Below are 13,895 nucleotides of genomic sequence, written 5' to 3'. Positions count from 1 at the left end.
GGTATGTGAAGATTCTCACTGGCAGGGTTAACTGTGGGATGACAATATTTAGACTAATCTCTTACGACTGGGGTTCCTTCGTGTTTACAGACATCTTTAAAAAGGTTTTCTGGTCTCTCTGCTGCTTACATCGTCTGGTCTCCATCATATCAACACTCTTTACAACCCTAATTGGGCTTTCTTACTCATACATCCTTGTCTTGGATTTATAAATAAGGATAAATTCCTTCTACGACTGTGGATGTTAAAAATGTTAAACCAGCCAATCAGCCAATCATAATCAGTCATCAGACAGAGGCTATTGAAACAGAGTGTACAAAGCTGGTAGCTTATAGGCCTGATCATTAACATACTTGCAGCTGTAGCATAGCAACAAGAGACTTGACCCAAGCTTGTAAAAATACAGTTGTAACAAATGTAGGTGAATTCACACAAACATAACGTAACTTGAAGTTGAAGAACAAGAGGGAGATTATCTTACTTCTATTCAGAGCATGCCGACTATGACTGGGATTTTACTACTATCTGTATGAGCATCATCATTTCGGAACCAGCAACCTCTGAACTCACCTGAGTGAATAGGTCTGAGTATGTGGCGCTTTTATCTGGTGTAAGCGACCGTGCTATCCACCCTTCTATGAACTCTGAGAGGTGAAGTGTTTGCTAAAGGTGTAATTCAAGCTTTCCTTGCTCGAGACCTCAGCAGACATCGAGGCTCAGGTGATCAGTCACTATAGAGAAAAGCGTTCAGATTGGGGAGACAAACAAAGACGCCCACTCCAAACACCTCTAGCTGCTCTGGTCTCAACTCCTCATCCACTCTCAAATCCGCTGGGAAGGCTTAAGCCACTGGCCAGGGTCACTGAGGTTGAAATAACACAGCTACTTCAGTTTGACCCACCAGATCAGGCCATGACCGCCATCCTTCATTTGATCTGCCAGCAGATATCACATCTATGGGCTTATTTAGTCCACTGACCGATTAATGGTTGTAACTGGATCTACCTATGTATGCTTACTATCTGTGTCTGTCTGTCTATTAGTGGCTTTTGGGTATTTTCAAAAGGTGCAAGGTCAGTTGTGAAAATAACTATAACCTAAGTGGCAATACTACGGAAGACTGTTATGTGTAATTCATTGTTTGCTTCAGTAAGGCTTGATAATGAATGACTGGTGTACAACAGGTCACCAGCAGTGAAATACATGTAGGCATCAATTATGGGTTTTGTTTCTTTGTGTATAACCACCCTCTGACTGTCACAGCCAAACATTTCATGGGTGAAATGATCAAATGTGACAAATTCTGTCTTCATGATGAAGATCACCCATTTGTTTCTGTATGAAGAGATTTGAATCTCTTTGGTCTCAACTGTATCATGGTTTCAAATCAATTTTTGTGCCACTTTGTGCGTAATTATCTTCACATGTGCAAGCACTCACAAGCGCTCTCAAATTATCCACATATTTTCATCTACGACTCAAATGTGGGAAGCGCATTTGAAGCACATAAATGGATCAGCAGCCGTCTAACCGCTGTACCATGTTTCCCAACAGCGATGCATCTCGGCACTGTCACACCGCTCTTTAATTTGGAGGATCTCTGCTCAGGCCTGAAACACCAGAAAGCAGCAAACACTCTCCAACTTGCTGCCGTATAATTAAAGAAGACATGTTTGCCTCACTAGTCTTGTCACACCAGTATAGAAACCCTTGTTAGCCACCAGCACTGAATTACAAGGTCTTTGTAGCTGGCCATATAACATTTGAAACTGAATTAAGTGTATGAGTTGTATCTGTGAGAGAAGGACACACACGCAGAAATATGAAGGGAAATTTGACGTATAGGAACCAAATGTAACATCACCCCCCCAAATTCTATTTATGGAGACAATTCCAATGTGCATAAAAATAGCATTCGATAATTGATTTTTTTTCCCCCACCACATGTAATCACATCTCTTCTTACTCAATGATTATGAATCTTGCTTCTGGGACTAAGTTATTAACAAGATGCTGGTTTAATTAAGTCTCGAGTTGCAGAAGCAATGTTTTGAATCAAATACTATTCTATGTCACTTGAGATTGGTGAACGCACACTGTGACAATTTTTTGAGGCTTAAATACAAAACAGCACTTAAAATGGATTTTTTTTATTAAATTCATGATGTTATAGTGTTGCATTTAGTACCTCCAACCCTTTTGCTTCCACACAGCTGACTGCTATTGGAAACAAACCTATAAAGAGCTTGAATGATGGGCAATTTTGTGTTCAAGCTCACAGTTTAGATAGAATATGTTAATGTTTAATGTACTTTACGGATGTGTTTGTATGCTTCACTGTAAGTGTTTGTGTGGGCGTGTGCATCCACATAGTATTTGTAGCCATGAGCATTTGTGGCAATGAGCTTTTTACAGTGCATCTGGAAAATATTCACAGCACTTCACTTTTTCTACATTTTGTCATGTTACAGGCTTATTACAAAATTATACACACAATACACCATGCAGATCAAGTGAAAAAAAATTGTGTCTTTTAGATTTATTTATTTATACAAATAAAAAGCAAAAATATAATATACGTACGTATTCACAGCCTTTGTTTAATACTTGAAGTGCCTTTGGCAGCAATTACAGCGTACAGTGTATAGCACACCTTAAATTGGTGTTCCATCAGGTTGGATGGAGAGCATTGGAGTCCACTTGTAGTAAATTAAGTTAATAGGATATGATTTGGAAAGGGTCACACCTATAAAGGTCCCATACCTGACTATGCAGGTCAGAGCATAAACCAAGTCATGAAATCCAAGGAATTTGAGATAGGAGGTATTGAGGCACAGGTCGAGGGAAGAGTGCAGAAAATCTCTGCAGTACTGAAGGCCTGAATGCACACAGTGGGCTCCATCATCTGTAGATGGAAGACGTTTGGAAGTATCAGGACTCTTCCTTGAGCTATCAGGTTAGAAGGGCCTCAGCCAGGGAGGTAACCAAGAACCCAGCACTCCCTTTGACAGAGCTCTAGCATTGCTCTTTGGAAAGAAGAAGACTGTCCAACCATTTCTGTAACGCCCCACCAATCATGTACGGTAGAGTGGCCAGACAGAAACCAGTCCTCAGCAAAAGACACATGACAGCCCGCTTGTCCATGAAAACTATGAAAATATCACAGAAAACAAAATTCTCTGTTCTGATGAAACAAAGATTGAACTCTTTGGCCTGAATGCTAACCATACCTGGCCAATGTCATCCCTACAGTCAAGCAAGGTCGGGGCAGCATCATGCATTGTGAATATTTTTGGCAGCAGGAACTGTGAGACTGAAGTCAATTCAGCAATCTGCAGAGACATCCTTGATGATAACTTGTTTCAGAACACTCTCGACCTCAGACTGGAGCAAGGGCTCTGCACTGACACTCTCCACCCAACCTGATGGAGCGTGAGAGGTTTTGTAAAGAAGAATGAAAGAAACATCCCAAAATAGGTATGCCTAGCTTGTTGCATTATATTCATAAAGCAAACAAAACAAAACAAAACAAAAACTTGAGGCGGTAATTGCTGCTCAAGTTGTGCCAGCAAAATATTGAGCAATACTCAGTGAATACTTGTGTACATATTATATTTTTGTTTTTTATTTTTAATAAATTTGACAGAATTTCAAGCAAACTTCTTTCACTTTTTCATTAAAGGGATTGTATATAGAACTTTGATAGAACTTTGAGGGGGGAAATCTATTTTGGAATATGGCTGTAACATGGCACATGGCACAATGTGGAACAGTTAAAGCCCTGTGAATATTTTCTGGATGCACAGTGTAAAGAAATCAGAAAACTATTATTTTCATCTTTATTCATTGTATCTTCATGCATCCAAGGACAGACATGGCTGGGAGATTGCTGTGCATTTTGAGGGTCTTGTTGCAGGATGTAGCGTCAGAGGTCATGGGCCAAAGGGGAATTTCAGGTTCCACATCTACAACTTTGCCCAGACTGTCAGGGCCGCTGTCAAAGTGGGCAGCCAGCCGCGCTCTAATGTGAATTAGCAAGACAATGGGGGAGTTGAGGGGCGGGTTTAAGATGGGCTTTGATTTCTCAGAGATTTATAGGCGTGATGAAATCAGCTTTGAATAAACAGGGTTTGGCCATTTTCTCTATCGTTTAACTACATCTGAAGGCTCCAGGGTTTGTTACGGGGGACAAATACTTTGGATAAAATGGCAGAAAATCTAAAGAGAAAGAAGAAAGGCGGGCTGCAGCTTCTTCTGAAGTCCACACATGTCCCATTCGGGGACCCATCAGCTGGCTGAGGCCCATTGTATGTTCTGCTTCACGACTATTACTGCCTTTCCAGAGAAATTCCCAACTAAAGACTTAGGGAAATTATTCTGATGTGTTCCTGGGATACCAAGAAAACATTTGGCTGCCAACATGTAAAGGTCCTTGGCTGCTGTTAAACAGTTTAATGCTAAAAAGAGTGAAGAGTGAAGCATCCTGGTCTTTATCAACCAGTTAAACAATTTTGATGTATGTATACCTCAACCACATTACCCAGTGTATAGTGATAAGGGTTGCTTCCTCTCAATCCCCTCTCCTCTATCCTCCATGTCCTGCAGTAAATACTAAGTGCCCCCAGTGACCCTAACAGTGATAAATAACCCTTAAGGTTAACTACGTTTCAAATGGAGCAGTGAGGCCATTATAGGCCTCCAGAGTTTTCTTGACATCCTCAATATGTTATCTGTATGCCCAGGGACCTTTACCAGAGTAACATTAACTGAGCTCTCTTTTGTGTCCCGATGAAGTTGGAAGAGCTCTTTTAACCCAAAAACCTGAGAAGAAGTTTTCAATCTTCCGTCTAGATGTTTTTACACATTCTGTAAGCATAATAAGTCTTGGTATAAAACGCATGCATTGTGTGTTGAACGTGACACGTTTTGTGTGTTGTGAATTGACCTGCATTTATTACTGAAGGAGCACACGTGCATACAAGTGTCTGCAGAGATAGTGCTGGGTAATGAATTCATGATAACTGCAAATTGATGTCTTGAAAGCAGCTTTGCATTTATCTTTCTCGGTTACCGAAGTTATCTTTGAAAACGTCTGGAGACTGGAGATGTTGTGATTCATGTCAGAAGTAACATGACATAAAGTGTCACTTCTCCTGTAAATGCTGATGGAAAAAAAAAAGACAAATAGACAGCGACGATCAACCACATTAGTCGGGGGGAAAGTGGCTGTCAGGAAGTTCAGCAATCATTTTGTATAAACACCATCTGCACACTGTAGTTTTATGCAATTTAGAGCTTTCACCCATAAACTGATGTGAAGTGCAAGATATCTACAGACTCTTCTAGATCAAAGACAGGAGCCTGTCTCAATACACTGCGGTGGCAACTTCTGAGAGCAAGCACGAGAGAAGATTAGCGTCATATTACCCCAGTACATATGCTTTAAACAGGAAACAGAGTGTCTTCTTCATGATTCGAAAAGCCAGTAATATAACCTACGCCGTATGTATAAAACAATGTACGAACTTCCAGCTACAGCTTTGTTATTTTCTGAAAGCCGTAAAAATAAATCTGGATTATCCTACACCAGGGACATTAAACTCTTTGTAGTCCAACACCACCAAATTCATCGTCTGCCATTTGTTGGAAAATATATGTACTGAAAATGTTCCAAATGTGTGTATTGAACCGCTCATTTGCAAAGCAGACAATTAACACCCTGAGTTCTCTCAACACTTGCAATTTCAACAGTATGTCACAGTGAAGCTACAAAAGCACAAAAGCTCCATATGTTACAACTTTGAATAGAAAAAAAAGATTTGAATTTCCACATATTTACACTTACTGTGTCCTCACAGCAGAAATGGCTGTGAATCTTATTAGATGATGATGAAGAAGAAGCTATTTATGAGTTCACTGAGACACTTTTTACCCTCTGCACATTTAACACCCATGACCTAATGGACAACAAAAGTGTGTTGCAGTCACCACCTAGTGGCATGGCATCATTGTCTGCTGACAGCTTTCTCTTTTTTTGACCATGTTACATTTGTGACAGGTTCTGTCATACACAGCTCTATTGCTAACTATGGACAATGCATGTCTAAGTGCACTTTTGCATCATACGCTGATATGAAATAACTGAGTTCCACCAGCAAAAATCATTAAATATGTCAAGATTTATTTAGAAGTAGTGGTATTTTTTTAATCTGATCAATCTTACAAAACCTGGGAAAATTCTGACCACCCTTGAGACAGTCAACTTTTTTGTGTTATTTTACACAAAGCAGTTAAGCACCCAGACAATTAATGATCATGGAAAAAGAAAAATGTTCTGACCACTGCTTATGACTCCACTAGGTGGTGACTGCAACACACTTTGTTTGTTGGGTCCTTTATTTTTGCTCCTTCAGACTTGTTTTTATGGTAAAATGATTCATTAAGCTTTGGTACTCTTTAGTTTTGTGTTAGCATACAATTTAAAAACAAATGTTGAGACAAAATTAGAGAGGCAAGGCTGAGATGGTGGCTATATCGGACAAAGGATGCTAAAGATGGAGCTGTCAGACACCAGGAACAGAGGAAGACCACAGAAAAGATTTATAAAAAAGTGAGGGGAGAGATGCAGTGGATAGTAAAGACAAGGTGAGACAGAGGCAGGCAGTTAGTGTGGCGACCCCTTGAAGCAACCAGGTGAAAGAAGACGAAAAAAGCAATAAAAATGATGATCAATCACATAATTTGTTAATAATTGGCTTATCAATAAATGGCACTCAGACCGTTAAATTAATGTAGTAAGCAATGCTATTTGGTTAGGTTTAGGGAAAAAATGTGGGCTTGGGGGTAAAATACATCCATTCATGAGATTAACTCTGTATGTATTTAATAATCTACAACAGAATCACTGATCAGTAATAAAATCTTTATTACAATTGTTTATCATTAGCAAAAAATATATTGCTGTTTAATTGTTTTATGTGCCTCAGTATCATCAGAGTGTAATGTTATCTTATCAGCTCATAAGGACTACAATAAAATACTAATCATAAAGCAATGTGTTGCCCAAACAAACAAAAGTAAATAAAATCATAACTGATCATTTGACATGGTCAAATCATGTTAATAAGTAAAAAGAATCTTAAACTTATTCTTAGCCAAATTGAATTTTTAAAAAAAGATATAGCATATGTAAATCTACTAGTATGCTTTCAATATGTCACATTAAATAGAAATGATGCTGGGGAGAAACTGTCTAAGCAAATTCTAAACAGATCAATGTCTTTTTCTGAGGCACTTTGCACTATTACATTTTTCTTGTATTTTCCCCCTTTTTTTATTTTGGTTTATCCTCAGAGATGCTGTTGAGACATTCTTTCCTTAACCGCGTTTTAGTGGGATCTTTGATTTATGCTGTTTTGCTGAAATAATGTCTGCATATGGTGCCAAGTTTCCAGAATTTGATAAGCACGTCCTCGAAATGTAGCCAGGTGGAGCTATTTGCATTCATAAAATTGCTTGTTCTCATTTCACCCATACTTGACAATCAATGGAAATTAAATGAAAGCTACATGAAAAACTGCAGATCAGCAGTTTACCTCCATAGAGTTTACTTCCAACTCTATGAATGAACAAGAGAGAGACTCCTAACTTTTCAAAACCTTTGATTTACATGATCGTTTAATCTGCACCATTCTTGCCACACACCATGTAAATATAATGTAGCACCATGCTTACATAGTGAAAGTATTTATCACGGTAGTTTGTGGCTATGGTGAACACTCTTATTCGCAGGCATTTACGTGTTTTGTGTGTCATAGCGCCACCAAGAGGTACAAAAATATGGTGTAAAGACACAATAGTGCCATTTCCTAGTATTCCCTATACTACTAAAAGAGTGCAGATAGCCCATCCTACGGACTTCTGTGAAGCGTGCACATGATTAAACCTTTCAGCGACAAGCAGATTTATTTTCAAAAGGTTTATTTAGAATATTGACAAAAAAAATGGCAAACTCGAGTTTGTACAAAAGCAAATTAATCACAGGACATGACACACTTGCAACACAAAGTAGGCTATACAGTTCAAGCATAATAATAAAAAAAAGAAAAGAAAAAAAGCACCATTTTTAAAACTAGGTTACAAAATGCAAAACATTTTTATTTGGTATATCAAGTACAATGATAAGTCAGGAAACAAAACTTCATGAGTATTAACACTTATTTTCAATTTTGAGGGTTTTCTTACTTCCTTCAAGAATTTAACAGATTAAGTAAGGCACATGGATCAAAGCATCTGACAGTTAAGACATAAAAACAATGTTAAAAAAAATAAGAAGCTTGATATTCTGGCTTTTGAAGCGACATCTCTTTGGCACAGCTGCATGACTTGTGAAAGACACAAACTCTATCACATAATTGAGCATGACAATGTTAACTTGACAACATTATGTACACAATGTATGAAAAAATGTTATAAATATGTCTAAAAACCACAGACACTATGTACATCTTTGTACTGAAGCAATGCAATGTTATTCATCTCATCACCGATGATGGATTTGTTGAAATCAAGTGCCAGCATGCATCAAAAATCAATATGTCACCAATGCATTTCCAAACACACACTGATAACACAGCTGTGGTGTTGAAAGAAAAAAAAACCTGATGTGATGTTTTCAGAGAAATAATGGATACTGAAATACAGCAACAAAAACAAATTATTTTGTGTTGGTGACACATGCACTTTTGTTGGGATGTCAGTCTATGGTCTGTGGGTAGTAAGCACAGTGCGCTGTTGTAGTAAAGGGCCTCCTAACTACCCTTCCTTATTTCTCCTCCCCTGATTCTTTCATTCTTTCTTCCTCAGGACAATATAAATTAGGCCACTCATGAGACACATAGGGAAAGCCACCCAAGCCAGCACATACGCATACCCGAAGTTTGTATGGGTGCCATCATCTGGACGCATCACAGTGTAGATGATTGCCCCGCACATCACAAACACACCTAGGAAAGATGAGAAGAGAGTTGAGGGGAATCTGAAGGAAATTGGCATGAATGTAGATGATCTCACCACTCCACCCATTTCTTCTCAGGGTGTGACTGTCAGCATGTGATGAAGTCATACTCACTTGCTAAGATCTGGAAGATGGCAGTGAAGAAGAAGCGTCCGCCCTTAACTAGTCTGAACAGCTGATATAAAAACGCAATGAGGGAGAAGAAGCAGAAGAGCACTGACAGGATCATGAGAGCTTGCACTGCTTGGATCCAGTCTAGGAGGCAGACAGAAGAGATGAATAGCATGAAATTTAACTTGTGCATCACTTTTCAGTAACAAAGCACGCTGCATTTTGTTTGTTTTTCTATAAACATGAACAAACCTTCATTGCTGGATGGTTGGCAATGGTAACCTCCATTGTTTGTTGAGCATTTGTACCATAGATCTTTGCCACTGTTGTCAGCTACAGACCAGGCCTGATAAACACAACAACACGGAACCATTTAACCTGTTACTGCTGTACGTCCAGTAGCAATATTACAAAGTAATCAATCACTGAAACAACTCCTTGTCTATTCAGATCACATCCTCATGCTCCATTCTGTATTTTTCGCAATTTAAAAGTTGACAAAAGGTCTCACAGAACTTACACTGGCAGCTGTCGACACGATGAGGAGAATGAGAATGATTACGTGCAAGATAAGCACTCCAAGCAGGATGAGCAGCATTTTTTTTCAAGTAGGTCTGCAGAAAAGAGAAGACATTTCACGTGAATTTGCCATTACACCAACTCTCTTCTAGGTGTGTTCACTAGCCTATCTCCACGCCAGAGGGCGGCATTACCTCACTTATGCATCGACCGCAATGTTTACCTCAATGTGAAAGTATTCCCTTACATTCAAACACAGGGCGAAGAAGGGAGGACCATTGACTATTTCCCGAAGTTAATAATTAATGTCGAGTTTAACGTCGAGCTGCACAAATTAATCTATTTTTGTCAAAGTGAATCAAAGTATTGAACTTTCGATCTATTTAAATATCCAAACGACGTAACTAACTGATGAAAGCAATACGGGTTTACATAAAAAAAGTCGTTGGCTAAAAACCTGACCATGAATCAGCTGTCTGTGTGAGTAAGGGAGACGGTTTCTCGACTAATCGGGAGCAGGCTGCTGGAAAACAAACTCAACCCATCTCTATGAAAAACATTCCAGAAAAGTACCGCCATGCGCGAGCCACAACTTTCCCTGTTTGGTAATGTCAAGTACAAAGCACCTAACTTTAAAACTGGGAGAGACGAGCGAGACTCTCAGGCAAAGTCACAGCTTCAAACGGTTTAACGGGTTTTGCGTCATAAAAGTAAAATCCATGGTCGAGTCCTGCTGTATGAGGGTAAAACTCAATGGGGGAAAAATGAGATCACTGACTATAACAAGAGCATGGAAAAAGCAAATATATTAATCCCACTTACAAAAAAAAGGCCAATCAAAAGTTGTTGGAGTTTTTTCTCCGTTTAACGGATCGAGCTGAAGAGAAGAGCTGGGAAAGTATCACCTTGCTTCTGCTTCGCGACTCTCTCTAGATACTATTCCAGATGTAGCTCACACACCCCAGTCTGTGTCTTTCTCCGCCTGAACACCGCCCTGCAGGCCCTGCACGTCACCAGAGGCCTACTCCTTTCTTTTCCCCCTCTGTCTCTCTCTTTCTCTTTCCTCCCGTGGAGGCCCATCAACGAAAGTGAAATCTACAGGACTGTAGTATAACCTGTGGCACTGCTGAGCAAACCTAAAGACTTCCACAGACACACAAACAGAATTCCACACTTTCCAAAACATTAACATAACCTGCTGATATAAAACTATGTAGAGTTGGTTTATGATCTAATGAGTCATTCATTACATCCACAGTGCTCATTCATTTTCTTATTTGTGCAATGACAGTCATGATTCTTGACTTTGTTGCATTTGATTGCAAACAAAACTCATTGATCGTCATAAAACACACGTGTACACGTGTGTGTATGTGTGTGTTTGCACGTGAACCAGCGAGGTGCTCTGGGGGCCCAGAATGCCTGTGTGTGTGTGTTTGTGTGAACTGAGCCTCATGTGTTGTCTCTCCAAGTCTATGAAGAAACAGGGGGGTTTGTCCAGTGCCAAAGGGAATTAAAACAGTGCAGTGTTTTGGTCATGCTACACTGATGGAACGGCTTGACTCGAGGTCCATCGATGGGTTACTAAGATTGCAGATCAAAGCCCGTCAGAGTTCTGTATCGCTCATTACACTGCGGTCTCGTGCCATTTCCTCACAGTGACAGAGCTGTAAACCCAAATTAAGAATGGCAGTGAAAACAGCGATAAAAGAACAAGCGCACACTGCTGCTTTGAAACCATCACAGTCCAAACGTGATAGTCATCACCTGCTGCAGTCAGAGAACACAGCGCGTGCCTGCCCTCTTTCCTCTCCCTTGCTGTTCTTGGCCCATCAGGTGGATTCCTGTGGTCTGTGTTTGTAAACACGCAAAGGGATGAACTGTGGGCTGCTGTACAGCCTCCCTGTGGGATGCCCAGTGAGGCAGCACTGTGTGTCCTGGCAGAGCTGGAGAGGCAAAAAAGAAAAGAAAAAAAAAAGAGACAGCTCTTTGACAACCGCCCAGACCACTGGATGGACGTGCCACTGTTTATGAAGATGTAATTGGTGCAGTGGTCAGTGGGGGCAGGCTTTGCCAGCAGCAGGAGAAGCAGGAGGAAAAGATGAACCTGGCAGTGCAGCTGGAGCAGGTGTGAGAGAAGCTTACAAATCTCACTGGTGTAACACTAGTCTGTGGTCAGGGAGAATTCACAAGCAATGCAGTTTTGTTACTTATAAAGAGGATACAGAGCAGGAAGGATAACGCTGGATCTGACTAAAAATAGAGAAAACTTCAAACAATAATAGGACATGAATTATAAAGTTAGATTGTTGCTGCTGCTGTTGTGAAATCTCCTAATGCAGTATAGGTGATGCATTCCTTAGCAAATGAAGCATTATTGCAGTGAGCCTTAATGTGCCCCACCCTTTACTTTTGATTTAATAACCTCTAATAAGAATGCAATAAACATTTCATTAATGAAGCTGTCGGATTTTTAATCATATTTATAAAAACGGACAAAAATTGGTTTTCTAATGAAATTTTTATGTGGCTGTTTGATGTTTTAGTGATGAATATTTTAGTGTGAAACACACACTTGGACTACAACAGAAGAAGAAAAAATCCTCACATACTCTGGAATGCTGTAAAAGCTACTGCTGCTCGCTTTGACTGATTACTTGGTTCGCTCAGTGATGACTCAACTGTAACCCTGTTGAGTTGTGATCTCTGTTACATGGCTGATAGCAAACCCAAAGCCATCACCCCCCACCCCCCACCACCCCCACCCCAAAAAAGAACCAAAACAAAACACAAGGCTCGTCCTTTTGTAGAGAGTGATTACAAAGCAAACAGGCAGAAGCAGCTCAAAACCAGCGACAACAGTGCGAGGTTATTGCGGCTCGGCCGTAGCTGAGTTTAAAACTGGCACACCCTTTTAATTAAGACTTTCACTAAAAGTGAGATATGTTAGATGGCTGTTTAAAATGTCAAAATTGCAAGGTTTTTGGCCATTTACTGCGCATGCTCAGATTTATTCTCTTAAATAAACCTCACTTATTTGTGAGACCTACTCACTTCAGGCAAAACAGCTGACCTGAAACCAAACCACAAAGGCGTCACAATGACTCTACTGTTTGGTTTGTATTTAGTTTTAATACAAGATTAAAGTAACCTCACCACAACATGCAGCATCCCCAGTATGAATGACTTTATTTGCATTGCTGCTGACATCTTTATCTGCATGTATTTAACAATTTCCCCTACCTACCTACCTACTACCTACCTACCTACCTACCTACCTACCTACCATTTTCTGGATCCAGTGTTAATCTCAGAGCTAGGTGAGCACATTCTGCGTTTTCTTTCATGATGTTACTTTCATTTTCGTTCTTATATTCTCAAAGCAGACATATTGAGACTCAAGTTTAGACTTGTGATGAGCTGGATTAACTGGAACAGTTTGCTATTTTGTGATAAAAATGACTCAGCCTCAGCTCAAGCCCAACCCAGTTTTACAGCACTGGTCTCCACCTGCAGGAGTGGCCAGGGGGCTTTTGGGGCTGCTTCATCTCCAACAGGAAACATATGAGTGAAGGAACAGTGACACAACTGGGGATTAGGGTTTGGTTTTGGATGTGACCATGAATTGGCTGCCTTGAGGACACATTAGTGGGACAGCTAATAATTTTACATGTGGGAATATGAAGGAATGAAGGAAGCCTCTCCACCTACAGTGGGGCAAAAAAGTATTTAGTCAGCCACCGATTGTGCAAGTTCCCCCACCTAAAATGATGACAGAGGTCAGTAATTTGCACCAGAGGTACACTTCAACTGTGAGAGACAGAATGTGAAAAAAAAAAATCCATGAATTCACATGGTAGGATTTGTAAAGAATTTATTCGTAAATCAGGGTGGAAAATAAGTATTTGGTCAATAACAAAAATACAACTCAATACTTTGTAACATAACCTTTGTTGGCAATAACAGAGGTCAAACGTTTACTATAGGTCTTTACCAGGTTTGCACACACAGTAGCTGGTATTTTGGCCCATTCCTCCATGCAGATCTTCTCGAGAGCAGTGATGTTTTGGGGCTGTCGCCGAGCAACACGGACTTTCAACTCCCGCCACAGATTTTCTATGGGGTTGAGGTCTGGAGACTGGCTAGGCCACTCCAGGACTTTCAAATGCTTCTTACGGAGCCACTCCTTTGTTGCCCGGGCGGTGTGTTTTGGATCATTGTCATGTCGTTTCATCTTCAAAGTTCTCAC

At 40.1% G+C, this 13,895-nt stretch overlaps 1 protein-coding gene across 1 annotated transcript; it reads right to left on the bottom strand.

Moving 5' to 3' along the window:
- Positions 1 to 7,963: 7,963 nt before the first annotated feature.
- pmp22a (peripheral myelin protein 22a) lies at positions 7,964 to 10,627 on the bottom strand. Its single transcript, XM_086289394.1, has 5 exons — positions 10,470 to 10,627; positions 9,648 to 9,741; positions 9,380 to 9,473; positions 9,131 to 9,271; positions 7,964 to 9,005 (listed from the first exon to the last, which is right to left on the bottom strand). The coding sequence occupies exons 2-5, from the start codon at positions 9,723 to 9,725 to the stop codon at positions 8,848 to 8,850; spliced, it is 471 nt and encodes a 156-aa protein (XP_086145520.1). The 5' UTR covers positions 9,726 to 9,741; positions 10,470 to 10,627; the 3' UTR covers positions 7,964 to 8,847.
- Positions 10,628 to 13,895: the final 3,268 nt, after the last annotated feature.

The sequence above is a fragment of the Aulonocara sp. 'chitande type north' Nkhata Bay genome, linkage group LG4 (genome assembly GCF_057382095.1).
Source record: "Aulonocara sp. 'chitande type north' Nkhata Bay isolate Kocher_YH1m ecotype deep benthic linkage group LG4, A_spYH_male_GT1.1, whole genome shotgun sequence".
NCBI classification, from domain to species: domain Eukaryota; kingdom Metazoa; phylum Chordata; class Actinopteri; order Cichliformes; family Cichlidae; genus Aulonocara; species Aulonocara sp. 'chitande type north' Nkhata Bay.
This window is presented reverse-complemented; position numbering and strand designations above follow the sequence as displayed.